The 14,829-nt window shown below is 38.4% G+C and overlaps 1 protein-coding gene across 9 annotated transcripts in view; it reads left to right on the forward strand.

The window, feature by feature from the left end:
* INPP4B (inositol polyphosphate-4-phosphatase type II B) overlaps window positions 1–14,829 on the forward strand; it is a 332,333-nt gene that overhangs the window by 185,822 nt on the left and 131,682 nt on the right. For all 9 annotated transcript variants that reach the window (XM_068404348.1, XM_068404356.1, XM_068404352.1 and 6 more), the window contains one exon: window positions 12,601–12,651. In XM_068404348.1, the coding sequence (XP_068260449.1) occupies window positions 12,601–12,651 (51 nt within the window). The remainder of the gene's footprint in view (window positions 1–12,600; window positions 12,652–14,829) is intronic.

Below are 14,829 nucleotides of genomic sequence, written 5' to 3' on the forward strand. Positions count from 1 at the left end.
CTGAGAACTGTTAATGATTTAAAATGCAGACATCTTCTGTAAGCTAGTTTACCTAGACCAGGACCCAAATCAAATAGAATCTCATACACCTGCCCAAACCAACTTGACTTTTAATGAGTTGACTGGTTTTGGAAGAAGACTGGCTAAGGGTGCTTACTGACAGAGTATTTTTTAAAACTGGAGTTTCTGTTCTGTGGCATTGAAATACGTGCCTTTTTGGAATCTTCAGTTCCCATTCCTGGTGTCAATTTGTGTGTATCTTGAGATACGATACTGACTTTAAACCTCTGCATCCTACAGTATTTCATGTCATTTGCAAGGAAGTAAAGGGTGAGTCAGCAAGCGCTGTCATCTTAGCAGAGCACTGTTGGAAGCGACAAAGGATGTGATAGTGAAAAATTATACTGTGCCTTGGAAGTGAAAGAGCAGCGTGTAAAGTATGAAAGGGGGGAAAGCTGTCACCAGAGTTTGTGCTGTAACTTTTCTGTCTTCTGGTTGTGGCAACTTCATTTAATAAGCTGTAGTGTTGTGGCTGACATTTGGATATCTCACAGAAAATATGTCTGGTGGGCTAGAATGGAGCTGGCCTGGCTTTGGAACATCAGAGAAGATCACAGAGTATCTGTTTTCTTACGTAAATAAGAAAACAGACCTTAATGGCCTAAGGGTCTATAGGCTTAGGTGGCCTTTTGTTAGACAAGCAGATATGATGCAGGAAGCAAGTTTTCAGGAGCACAAGCTTTATTGAGTTCCTGAAGGAGAGTTCATGTGCCAAAAAAAGTTGTCTGTTTCTTTCCATCTCGTATCAGCTCGTCTAATAACAGAGACTGTCTTTCCCAGAAAACATTATCTTGCTGAATTTCCAAATAAGAAGTTGCAAGGTAAAAGCAAGAAAGAATCTATAACTGACTTCTAGAAGCATGGTCGAATTTCAGACTTAAATATCTTTGCTAAAAATACTGTTCCTAATATTTTCTGTTTATTTGTTGATAAAGCATAATTGAAACAATCCTGGACAATTACCACACTTAAGTTTTAGAAGTAGTTAATCTATTGTATTTTTTTTTAAGTAGTGAAAATATTTAAATATATTTGGTGTTCACTATGCAGCATCAGTATATAAATTCTGAAAGAAACAAATAATTACCTTAGAATATTTACCTAATGTCTTTATTCACACTTTGTGATTCATAGGAATCAGAATTTAATTACTTACCGCAGGCAGCCATAACTATCAACTTTCCTGACCCTACTTATCAATCTGAAAGTAGGATGCTCGTAGCTTATTTGGTTTTAACTAAAAGCTCTGCAGGAGCTTGATCGTGCTTATTGAGAGAGATTACCATGTCTTGCAGATTGCAGTTATGCTTTAAAAAAAAAAAAAATTAGCAATGTAGTAGAGGGAAAAAAAGGGTTTATCTTAATATGGCAATTAAGCACAGTGACACATACTCAGATGAGTAAAACCAGTCTTTCTGTAAAATGGTGTTGAGATCAAATTCATGTGCATTTTATATGTAAGTGACTATGAATATAATTTCACTGATACAACAATTAAATACTCTTAACATAAACTTGCCTCTTACAAGTTTGTATTGAGAAGTAATAGAACTGTGTGATGTCTGCTTTTTGCCTTGTCTTGTAGGTACAAAACTATGTTTAGATTGCTGCAGAGTAAAATAGGCCCACGGTGATACCTGCTTCCAGTGATACCTACTTCTTGCCTTTAAAGCAGAAACTAAATTAGATTGTGAGAGAGATGGGGCATCTATCTTGAAATCACTTCTGAAGCCAGCAATGAATGTATTTAATAAATAAATAAATACCCCCCCTTTCAGTTTCTCATCTCAGAAGAGAGAGCGCTTGTGCAAAGGTCAGAGCGCTATCAAAGATTCTCTGTTTGTTTAACGATGGCTGACCGGTAGGTTATTTGTTTGAGTATTTATACACTTAATTCGAGTTATGCGGGTTTAACTATTTTAGTCCAAGAACAAAATGCTTTCTCAAATGAAAAAATGAATTTGTACATCTTTTCTTTGTAGATAGCTTTGGAAATGTTTATATTTGGATAGTTGGGAATGTTTATATTTGGATAGCTGGGAATGTTTATTTTCCCAGGAACTTCTGGAGGCTCCTGTGAGAAAATTCCTGGCTCCCCTCAAGCACGGATTGTTAGCAATGTGGACGAAGCATGTGGGAGCCCTGGACACAGTAGCCATTCTCATGACAGTACTGCAGTTCTGCAGGTTGGAAGGGCCCATTATCTAGGGAAGTACAGCTATAAGCTTGCTAAAATGGACTTTTATTAATAGATAGATCCTGTCTACTAAGGCAAAGAAAACAGAGTTCATAGCAAGGCCCCAAAAAATTTATGTACTCCCTCTCATCTGTCTAACCTGTATTTATGCCTTCTACCACAGTAAATCTGATCAGCAATTTTACCCAAAGTTCCCCAAACCAGAAGTGAATTACCATCCGTTAGGTGCTAGACCTTAGCTTCCACTATTTTTAAAACATTATCACAAACTGTCATAAGAACAAAAGAAAAATCTTTATTGATAAATCTTATTTTCCCTGCTTTTCTGGAAATATATGTGAGAGTCCTTCAAGCTTCCACTTACTAGAGAAAAATTTGGTGTGTGCAGAAAGCTTCTGATCTCCTAAGGGAACAGGGGTTGTCAGCTGAGAGAATTCTTTGCCAATGGAGCTGCTTCAAGGCACTCAGTCTGGAATAACAGAAATGGGATGAAAAAACAGTAGTCTCCAACTACATGACCCTGTATTTGCTACTAACGTAAACTTTTTGGGTGAACTAAGACTTCATGCATTGGAAACAAATTACACAAAGGACAACACAGGTAAATTAGTTGATCAAGGTGTGACTGAGCACAGTTACATTAGACTGATCTAATGCAGCGGAGAGGGGCCAACAGGATTCCCAGATGAATCCAGGGAACTACGTTCAATATACACGTTAGGCCTTTTCTGGAAAGCTGTCAGTGATGTGATTATTCATGTTACAAGAAAGATGAATTAGAACTGGAGCAGGCAGGGTGATCTGGGGAATGGAGAGCCTATTGTATGACAGCGTATTGGAAAAGCTTGGCTTATTATCCTAACAAAATGAAGTACGAAAGGGCATATGATTCCTTTCTTATGAACGCATCGGGACACCAGTATGAGGAACAGAAAATAATGACTTAGCTAAAAGACCGTGTTGGCAAAAGAGCAAATGAGTATAAACTCTCTATGAATAATGCTGGGCTGCAAATTAGAAAATGACTCTGAACTATTATGGCAATCATTTTTTGGAATGACCTTCTAGTCAGAAGGGTGGGAGAAAAAATTCAGATAATTTCAAGGTGTAGTTCAAAAATGTGTGAAGGGGGTTTTATTATGTGGTGTCTGTGACAGTAAAATAGTGAAACAAATTATCTGGAGGTTCTTACAGCCCTGTGTTGCTAATACTTCTTTTCATTAAAATATCAGGCTCTTGATTGCTTTTCGAACTTGTGTGACGGCTTTTGAGGGGAGTGGGGTTAGTCAGAAAATGTGTACTCCTGAAGCAGCTTTCTCCGCTTCTCTCAACATCTGTGGATGCCCAGAATACTGATGGATGGGCACTGCTTGTAAACATGGCACAGACTGTAGGGAAACAGTGTTACTCATTTTAAGTCTTTGCAAAAGTTCTTTCTGGTGGTGATACTGCTGCAGCTGCTGTAGAAGTAACTGCGGGGAAAAATCCACTGCTGGAATTCCCTGGGGGAGACACTCAGTGGGAAATGAAGAAGGTCAAGGCTGACTGGCTGAGCAGAATTGCTCTAAAATGTTCACTAAAAAATTAAAAACTCATGTTAAAAAGTTATGATAAAACAATAGAAGGAGGGATAAAATCTTTAACTTTCTTTTTGGGTAATTGGATGACAACTTCCTGCTTCTGTGGGAGCTGATAGTTCTGTACCTCACATCAAAATAACTCCTTCAAAATACTGATCTTAAGGCCCCCAGCAGGTGATGCATTCACGTATTGGTGTATCAGGGATATCAGCTTCTAGAGGGAATTTAGGTGGAGGGCATGTGCTGGGGACATGACTGCTCTGGCTGCAGAGGGTTTTAAATTCTGAGTTCATGTTTTCAGCTGCTCTCATGAGTCAGAAGATTGAGGGGTATTTTGTATAGAGTATTGAAAGGTTTGGACTTGTTCAAGGCAGCAAGATTTTTTTCTGTTTAATGTGTCAATAACCTTCTGCCATTTGAGTAAACGTTGCAATCTGTTCAGGAACCGGGAGTGTTGGAAATACCTATACTAGATGCAAATATAAACTGTTTCTTGTAACTGGCTCATCACTGTAAATGGTGTCATGTTTAATTTGTAGTAAGATTTCTGAAGAACTTAATGCGATTTTTTTATGCAATAGATACAAGTTCTGAAATGCAGATTTTAACATAGTCAAAAATAGACTGTTTATTCACTAAAGAAAAAGTGGGAATTATAGTTCATTTTGTTGAGATATTCAGAGTCGTAGTGAAATTTTTACTCAAGTTTTGATGTAGAAGATCATGTTCTGGTAATTTTATATTGCCATGGAGCTCATCATGTGATCGGTCCAGCAATATTTGCCTTAATTTATGTTGTGCGTCACATACTGAAATGAGACTGTGTTGACTGGCTGTTCATCAGACAACTCTATGTGCTTTTCACCACCCTTGGCTTCTATCCTCTCAAGGGTCCCATGATATAACTGGTTAGAGTACAAGTTCTTTCCTTGGCTTCTCTAGCATGGTTTTTTGGCACAGGTTCTCTGATGCTCGTATGGAAATGAGATTTCTTTTTTTTTTTTCTTCCTATCCAGCTGCCTCAGGCTCTGTGAGCATTACTGAATACTTTTGTTCTAGAAAGGCATTTTTCCCTGAAATTCCAGCTTGAACACTTGGGTTATAGTCTGCTGCTTCAGGGGAGCAAGATGCTCGAACAGACAGAGATTGCCAGATCAGTCACGTTTTGCTCAAGCAATATGCACAGCTAAATGGGGGAGTGGTGGAGGGGTGAAAAAGTGTGAGAGAAAAGCCTATATATGTATTTCTACATCCTATTTTCTTAATCGTTCTGGAGTGAGTATTCTTTGGGATGTAATTTGTCAGAACATCTGGGTTTCCCTGGCTGCAGTTTAACTGCTGCTTTTTTTTTTTTTTGGATTGTGGAGTCTGTCTCAGTGATCTTTGGATAGTGGAACTGTAATAACCAGCCTGAGGTATTCGGATTTGGGCAAGTAACAACTCCCCATTGGCTGGCCCATATAAATGAATAGCGAAAAAAGCTTAGGAATGCTCCGTCAGTAGCATTGCTGACAGAAGCTGATAGAAGCTAGAGTTTGCCTTCTGTGACTGTTGTTTCACGGTGAAAGCCAGCAGGGAAGAGCAGGCACTACAAGCACTTCGAAGGGGATTTTTACTCTTCAGATTTTGTGGATTGTTCCCAGTATGCAAGAGACTTTAAAGGGGTGATTCCCAGAAATTATGATGGGGTGGGGAAAGAGCAACCAGCCTACTAGCTGATTGTAATGACTGAGGACTTCAAACGTGATGTGATGTTATATTACACTATATTGAAACTATAACTCAGGAAATGCCTAGAATAGTCAGTACCTATATAAGACTACAGAAAGTTTCTTCCCATGCCTGGGTTTTGCTCAACAGAACTGAGAGATGGAGGAAAAAGCCTGTATTTCATTATTTCCCTACTAGTGGTCATTATAATGATTGTGAAAATTCAACCTCTTGAAAAAAAAGGTTGACTAATAAGCAACCAACCAACTTGCAATGTGATGCTGCCTCTGTCAGTCAGCACTTATCACCGTGGGGGACTCTGAGCTGGTGAGTGCTGTGTCGCTTCCCTGTCATGGCTGGATGTGTTGCAGTCGAGAACGGATGGTGTTTCAGACCCCTGCAATGCTTGAACCATCACGTGTAGGTGTTTCTTCGTGGGTGCAAACTGTGTGCGCTGAAACCACAGTGCAAAGGTCATCTTTTGCTAGCAGCTGTTCACGAGGGAGTGAGGATGATTTCACTGAGCAAAACAAGAATGCTTTGCAGCACAGGTCTGCGTTAACTCTTAGCTGAGAGTTAACTGGGTGCAGCAATACATGGCTTTTTCTTCTCCCTGAAAAGCAACGTACTGCAGCAACTGATACTGGCAGAGTATCTGTACCCCAGGTTTCGATAAAAAGCAAATTAATTGCTAGTAGCAGAAGAGCATCTATTTTTAATGATGCTGAGACTCAAATGTTAACTATCTCTAATTTATAAAGACCGTTTTTTGGGTCACTTTTAATCTCTTGCATAACCTTACAGTTGACAGATCTTTCTCAGTGGAAGAAAGGAAGCTATTTCAAATAGGTTAAAAAAATCGAATCTAGTGCTCATGCTGTGTACTATGTTAACAAAGTAAATCAAGAGTTTCTTCCTTCCATTTTTTCATTGCATACGCTGAAAACATATTAAAGGTTATTTAGATTTATACGGATAGATTTGACAGCTTTTTCATATTTACGTTGACTCCAAGAGATAAATCAAACTTAGGACTTTGCCTTCAAGGATTAGTTATTTATCATATGAATAGGTGTGGAAGAGAATAGACCTAGACAGAGGGAGGCTGTTATAAATGTGTGATTTTCAGCTTTGTGTATTTCAGTTTTGGAGCATACGGGGGAAGAAGCTGTGTGTGTGATCTTAGTGCTTTGTGGGGGAAAGAGCATTAACAGGAGATGCCTTTTTTCCTCCTAGCACATCTTCAGTACAGTCAGTTCTTAGTTGTGTTTGGTAATTTGCAGACTAAGCGTCAGCAGCTGAAGCTGTGAGCCGTGCTGTGTCGGGCCCTGTGCCCAAGCTGTAACCTCCTCCTGGAGTCGGAGCTACAGTGGGCCGTTGTATGGGGACAGTCAGTGTTGGTTTGCGTAGAGACAGAGTGCAAGGTAGCCCAGCTCTGGCATGGCTGGCAATTATGCTGAGTTAATAAGCCGTGGTGGATCTGATCTGACTCTTTGCAGCATGTCCCAAAGCACTCATAATATATAGAATTTTCTGTCACTTGGTCTGTTCCAGCTCCCATTTGGATGTTGCAGAGGTGGCATGTTTTTTGTGATGCACTCAATAGAGAGTGAGTTCCTAAGTGATCTGTTATTTCTGAACTGAAAGTGGATTTCCATTTTTTGATGGCAATTCTGATCATATGCCCAAGCTGTAAAAATAAACAAAACTATTTGTCATCAAATACTCAAGGCTTTTGTGTTCTGCTTGTTATTTATACACCTAGTTATGCACCTGCATAAGCTGTTAAATTATGTTAACCTCAGTCTTTGCTCAGGGGGATCTCATAATGCTTATCTTGTACCACGTATTGGTACTTTTCTCTACAAAGCATACAAAGATGCAGCCTACACAGAGAAGAGAGAGATACTCAGTTGTAGAGAAGTTAGAAAGAAAAGCAGTTTATGATGATTCTTAGAGGCTGAGAACTTTGTATTTTCTATTATCCTCATTTTATTTCTTGAAAAGCATACCTGGAGGTAGCACATAGTCTCAGTGCTGCACAAATGAATGATTCTCACTCCACACTCTGCAAGAGACTCGCGATCAAACACTGCCTATAAAAAGTATCCAGCCATAGGCAGGCACGCCTGCCCTTCTATTTGACCCTTTCAGATAAATAAACAGCTGAAACTGTCACTTGGTATACAGCAAGTAATAGGGGCATACATAGAGTAGGGAAAGTCCCACCTTCCCTACTATAGATAGTAGGAAAATATATATATGAAACACTTTATAATTTTTATTTTATATTTTATTAATATATTATATAGTAAACATATATGTTATACCACTGCAAAAGCATTGCAGTAAAGGTGATATAGCTCATGTTCTCTTTACTTGTTTTCATCTTTAATATAATTTTAACATTTGTTAGTGTCTCTGCATAGCAACTTTTCTATTGGAACTGTAAACCCTGCAATATCACATGTGTGACTATTGGGAAAATATTTTCTTTTTTGCTTTATATGGACTCTTAGAAATAATTATGCACTAAAGGTTGGAAAATGACTGTATTAGCATTGTCTTCCATCCAATAAGCAGGTATCCAACAAAGTATTGATGGAAGTGTTTTACTTTGCTGACTACGCTATGTTGATTGAACTATTTAGCAAATTGTTAATCTATATGATGAAAATAAATAGCTGGTAAATGTACAGTGTCTCATCAATATTCTCTTTTAAAAATGAATTCGCTGCATGTACTGGAATGGGATCTATCCTCTAAAAGCTGATCGATATTGTTGCTGAACCTCGTAACGATTTCAGTATTTTCAGCTCATCCAGCACATATATGTGAAGCTGCAACTTCATTGACAAAAGTAACAAGAAATATAGTTCCTCCCCAGCTCTGATGGGTGGTGCTGCACGGCTGGCAGACGGGCGACGGTGGTGGGATGGGGACTGAGTGTCCATAGCAGCTGTCTGTGGAGTCGTGGCGGTTGCGTTAGCAGAGTTCAGTGCTCATTTTCTGTGCAAAAAGGCCTGTGGGGGAAAGAAAGGTGCAGATGGTCGCTGTCCCAGAGCACCTCCAGGTAACGTAAGGGTAAAATTGTCTGCACGTGTTGTGTTCTTATACCACTGCCAGAGTTATACTGAGGGAGGCAAATTGTGAATGCCTTCCAGGAAGGTGCTATGTAGAAAGAGCATAAGTCATTTTTTCGGCGACTGCTTTCAGTAGTCACTCTTATCCTATGCTCTGCCTGGTGTGGTGTGTACCTAGTTATTGTGAGATGCCAGGAGCATATAACAGTGGTGACGGAATAGTGCATTTGAGCAGCCAACGACAATGAGTACTGGGAAGTCAGTGGAAGCCACTGGTGATTTGATGAGGTAAATCTAGAGTAACTGAGAAAAGGATCTAGCATTATTTCTTTGCACAACTTAAGTGCCTTCTGAACATGACCTTTGATCATAAACTGAAATGCAAAGGCTTTAATTACGGGCAGGCACAAAAGTTTCAGTAATGATAATGATCCAGTCTTCTGAACTTTGACAGTATGTGTGGATGTGACTTAGAGTGCCATGAATGACTGGAAGAAGTGTTCTTTTTAATCATATAAAGCTGCCTTATGCTAAAGGACAGTTAATTAAAGCTGAATTTAGCATTTATGCCTAGAGAAATTTGACACTTAGATACGTCTGTGATAAATGCACTAGAAAATACAAGGATAGCTACTCATTGTGTATTGTTCTATGTGAGATTTAAAGAAAATTAAATGTATCATGAGTAGCCACTCCAGTGCACTGGTGATCTTCCTGGTACAACAAGCTGTGGTGTGTACAAGGTAGCTGTATTATTTTACAAACTAAATCACTGGAATGAATACTTGTCATAAACATTTTGCATTTGACCTAGGTTACAAGCTGTTTTTCTTGCTTACTTTTTTGATCTCTTCATACGTCTGTTGTCTGGGAAGGTCAGGCTGTAATGTGTGTTATTCTAGGGAAGTTCAGTTTTACCCTAATTCTGAATAAAGTCACCTGTTCAGAGGTTTGCATTTTGCTCAGGAAAACCTAGAGCAAATAATGAGAAAACTGAAATTCTAACAGAATAACGAATGCTTGAGATTAAAATCTGCCTTTTTGTTCGTACTTATATTTTGTAGTTTTACAATACTATTTGGGCCATTAGGGAAAAGTTGGTTTATGACAAGGTTTTAAAAAGTACAGCAGTTTGTTTAATCAGGTAATGTACCGGGAGAATATTTACTCTTTCAAATCCTTCGTGTTTCTCCCTTTTTTCCCCTCTTGCATTTTATGGATTGGGACTAGAGCTGAGTCGTTTTGTTTTATCTTTGGTTGTGAACTGTCTGACTTTGTGTGTGTAATGATGCTTGCTCGGGCCTATGTGGACATCTCATAATGGGACTCCGATAATGGCAGTATTCTGAGAGTTTAAGTATATTTGGGAACTCAACCAATAGACAAGATAAAAGGGACCAAACTGTAGCTCCCATATATGTATTTACATACACATATGGCTTCTCTTTTTAATGAATATTTTAAAACTGTTTCTAAAAAAAAAAAATTGCACACAATTGGATTACAAAAATCCAGTTTCTTTTCAAAAGGAATACATTTCAGAGAAGAGAGGCACAGTCTAATGCCAGTCCTACCAAACACAGTGTTTATGTACATTTGCCTGTATGACTGCTGGTTATAAAGTGATTAAAACCAAATGAAAACAAACAAACAAACATGTACATGAACTGAAAAGTATTTTAGAACTGAAAACGGAACTTTGTGGTTACTTTTTCTACTCCTTTTATTGTGACACTAATGAAATTGAGCTTGGAACTGCAAACAAGCAACAGAAATTTTTTCCTTAGTTAAGTCCGTTTGGAATTATGAAATGTGTTTTTGTTATATGGAAGGTTATACTGTAGGTTTTTCAGGTTTTGACATCCCTTTCCACTTCTCTGCTGGGTCAGAAAAACAGAAATAAGTTCTCCTGAACTGAGACTTTATCCAGCAAAAGAATGAATCAATATTTTATGATTCTAAGTGTATGTTTGATTCCATTGATTTCAATAAGCATAAAAGATACTTGGGCTGCCTCTTGCTTTAAAACACACCTTAGTAGCATGCAAAAATAATTACACATGTTTTAAAATACTTGCTGAACTGCTTCTGGGTTACAAATGCGTCTTCCTGTAAATCAGTGATGAAGAAGAAGGTTCATTCTTAAATTATTTGTCCGTGTTTCTGAATAAATATCCATAATAATTAGAAAATAGAAATACCTCACTTCGATGTTGGGCTAGGTGATACCTGTTTGAGGCTAGCATATAGAACAGCTTTTTAGCATCTTAAAATGATGTAGAATTTTTCACCTGGCTTTGGTACCCCTTCTTCCTTTTAAGAAACAGATCTGCTGTAATTTATTTCCCCAATTTTCCCAGCGCCCAAAAGGGTAAGACATGTATCACCAACATGGAAATATCAGTAATTTATTTTTATTTATGACTTATGACTTACATATTTACACGTAAATTTTAGATATGAATTTTGTGTTGAAAATTTTGTACTAGTATTCTGTAGAAGCCAAATGCCTCACAGTTGCTAATGTTACGATAGTGGAAAAAATCCAAATGTAAAATTACACCCAAATAAGGATTCCCACAGATTTCTAAAGTATGCTGGCCCTCATTAATTTAATTATAGCATTTCTTTACTATCTTTAGACTTTTGTGGAAAAAGAATTATTTCTCATTGTAGAGCATCAAGGGATAAGAGCTGACTGAGAAAAGCTATGGTTTGACTTTGTCATGTCTCTGGTAGATTTTTGATTGGCCCTTTCTAAAAACATGTTGTAATTAGGATAACAGACAAGTAAGAATATCTTTGTTTTAAAGGAGTGTTTGCTTTTTTATATATTAAGTTGCAGCTATTTATATATTAAGTTGCAGCTATTTATATATTAAGTTGCAGAATTGAGGGACACATTTGAGGGCACGGGACAAAATGAGTCTTTGGCTGACAGATTTGCAAAATGAGTTTGAGTTTTACTTTGAAATCTAGCCAAAAATTTGTCCTTGGGGGGCCGTACTGTAAGTGGATATCTGTTATTTAGGCTAAGTAATTGAACAGATGTGAATGCTCGGTACATGCCTCCCTTGTGTGTTGCTGAAGCTGGCATCCTTTCACCAGCAAGCTAATCCAATAGGCTGTTTTGGCTCAGGCAGACCATGTTAGAGGGGAGTTATGGAGATTTTCGTATACTTTTTCTATCTCAGTTCTCCTGTTTGATCAGTTCTCTGTTCTCAACCAACATTCAACAATAAAATTGTGTAGACACTAAACCCACCGCCCCAAAACCTGGACTATGTTTTGGGAAATACAGAAATAAAAGGAAGTCAGGTTGTCCCATACTTTTTCTTGTGAAATGAAAGTAGGTGTGTACAATGGCAGCTCCACCCTGCAGAAGACTGGACATTCTGTGCAGGGGAGAATACAGGGACTTTCTTTCTATGAATGCCTACAAATACCTGTCACCTCAAAGATGCTCAGGAAGTGGTAGGAGGAGACAGGGCCATACCTTGTGTGAGACCTGGGGTGAGGATGTCTGTTGCAGATCAGCCTGCAAATGCAGGTACTTATCTGGAGAAAATACTTTTTAATGTACTGTGTTCTTTCATTTGTGGTTGAAAATTTTCGTTCCATGTAACAACTCTGGGTGAAGAATGCTGGCATTCAAGCTGGAGCCAGAGTCTGATTTTAGGAAAGGAACAACTGAGCACAGCATTCCTCCCTTTAGAGAATAAGGAAAGTTCAGAATGATAAATGAGTAGTGGTGAGATACTTTCTCCACAGTAACCAGAAGTTATTGTGCTTAAATTATTAATTGATTGCTATTGAATTATATATACATATATACCTCCCTTTAAATTTATCTCCCAAATGTAGAAAGTATGAGGAAAAAATGCATGAGTGCTTCTGTCATTCTTATTGGAAGGTAACAACAAAAAAGTAATGTTTCTTTTGCCCTTTTTTTTTTTTCTTCCTCTCTCAGGTACGCACCAGTGTCCTACCTGATCACAAGGAGCCGAGAGCAGATGTTGGAGTAAGCAATTTTTTTTTCATTAATTGATTTTTTTTTTTTTCCCCACCTCATCAGCCCCCATAGACACCCAATGAAGAGAAATGGTGTTCTGCCTAACTGCTAAACAGGAGCTGTCAAGCTTTTTTAATAGCAGAAGTTGGGTTAAATGAATAAAAAAATCAAGGCAGGAGGAATAGTCTTAGTGACTGATGTAATCCCATTCACATATTTCTTGAAAAACCTTTTCAAATGAAATTATCCTGAGGCAAGCACAGCTATCTAGACTTCCTGTTACTGCCATACAAGCAATCTGGATGAGATTGAGAGCTTGGAATTGCATTGCCTCAATGAGCTTGGCCTATCGCCTTCTGGTTTTCATGTGCAGAGTATAAAAAGTTCTGCTGTAGGAGTTGCCTTTGGGTTCACCTTAAGAAATTACACTGGTGGCCTATGGAGGACTTATGTTTCTGCATAGGTCTGGAGAACTTTTGGCAGAGGTATTGGGATGTCATTTCTGGGTCTGAGAAGGCTAGAACCTCCCAGATAATATGGACACCTCATGGGGGTGGGAAATGTTGGTCCAGCTAGAGCTGAATAAAAGACCAAACACCATCTGATGCAGGTATCTTACTTATGTCTGCAAACATTTAAAATAACTGGATTTTTAAATTTTTAGCCTAAGGTGTTTACTTTCCTGTATTACCAGGGCTTCCTTAGCACAGTGTCTAGGACTTTAGCTAGTGTTTGAAAAAACTGTGGCTTGGCAGCAAGTTCAGTCTTAGTGAAATAATCGATGTGTTTCAACTTTTCATATAGCTATTATAGAGACTTTTCTCTTTGGCTAGCTGAGATTATTCATCAAACTACTCAAGGCACATATCTTAAGATTTGTAATCCTAAGTACCCCTCTAGCAAAATTACAGAGGAATATTACTCTGTAATTAGCATTACAGCAGCAGTTCTGTCTAAAGCCTACTTTTCAAACCTCTCCAAGTCACGTGTGCAAAGTTAGATTGGTTTGTAGGCTGCCAATTCAGGCCCCAGGGTAGACTATTTGTTTCTAAATCAGCATGGAAAAAGTATTCTCCAGCATTTTTTGAAATTAGACCCCTTGAACATTAGCATAACTCTCTTCATTTGGGTCATGGGATCATTCACAGTTTTATTTAATTTTGCAAATAACTCCTAATTACATTGTCAGGCAAAGAAAATTTTATTTTAAATAAGCATAAAAATATGAAACAGACAAATAACTAGAATTTTTTAAGGCCATAAAATTAGTCACCTTTAATTTCATGACCCTGGAGAACTAGATATGACACTCAGGGATGGTTAGTGGGTACAATGACGAAAGCTCCTAGATTGTATAAGTGAGAAGTGTAATTGCTTCTTAGCCCTCATCATATGAGGACGAAGACTTAAGGTTCTTAAATGGATTTATAGTTCTGTTGTGCTACAGAAAGAAGCCCCAAGTGACCCAGCCTATATCTCTTTCAGTCCAAATCTCTCTCTCCCTCTTTCCAAATGGTAAGATTGCAAATACAAGCACTCGAATGCCATGAAATGCCAGAATAAAGGCTGCTATATAGATGTTGTGCTGCAGAATGTCTTCTTGCTATACTAAAGAGAAAATGCTCTTGTAAGGAGATAAGTAATCTGAGCTAACCGTGCCACCATAGAGTTTTAGTGAAGAAACACTGTCATGTTGACTATCTAAAGGAAGACACAACTATCTGTGTGTTCACTCTAGCAAGGCTGTGCATCACCATGTATCACACCTGGATGTACTTCTAGTAAAAAGTACATGTTTCCTTTTGGCAGTGAAAAGTGACCACAATCTTTGCTTGTACGGCTGCGGTATTTTTCTCTATATATTTCCTATAGGCCTTTCTTTTCTTCCTTACTTCCTGTTCAGCACTTCCCAAATCCACTGTTTTCCCAGCCTTTCCTAGACTCTCAGCTTGTGTCTTTTTTTCCTTTGCCACTTACGTGCCAACCAAAGCACAGGAAATCTGAGCCTCTGTCATTGATGGGAATGAGCCATAACCGACGACTTAGTTTACCAAATTGGAGACCAGTGTTGGTGCTTACCTAAATTGAGAATAGTGACTTGAACTGTACATTTTATATGCAAGAAAACCTATCTTAGTGTAGAGCTTGATTGTTAGCAATCCAACTGGCCTTCCTGAAAGAAAGCAG

Source organism: Nyctibius grandis, chromosome 6, assembly GCF_013368605.1.
Source record: "Nyctibius grandis isolate bNycGra1 chromosome 6, bNycGra1.pri, whole genome shotgun sequence".
NCBI lineage: Eukaryota > Metazoa > Chordata > Aves > Nyctibiiformes > Nyctibiidae > Nyctibius > Nyctibius grandis.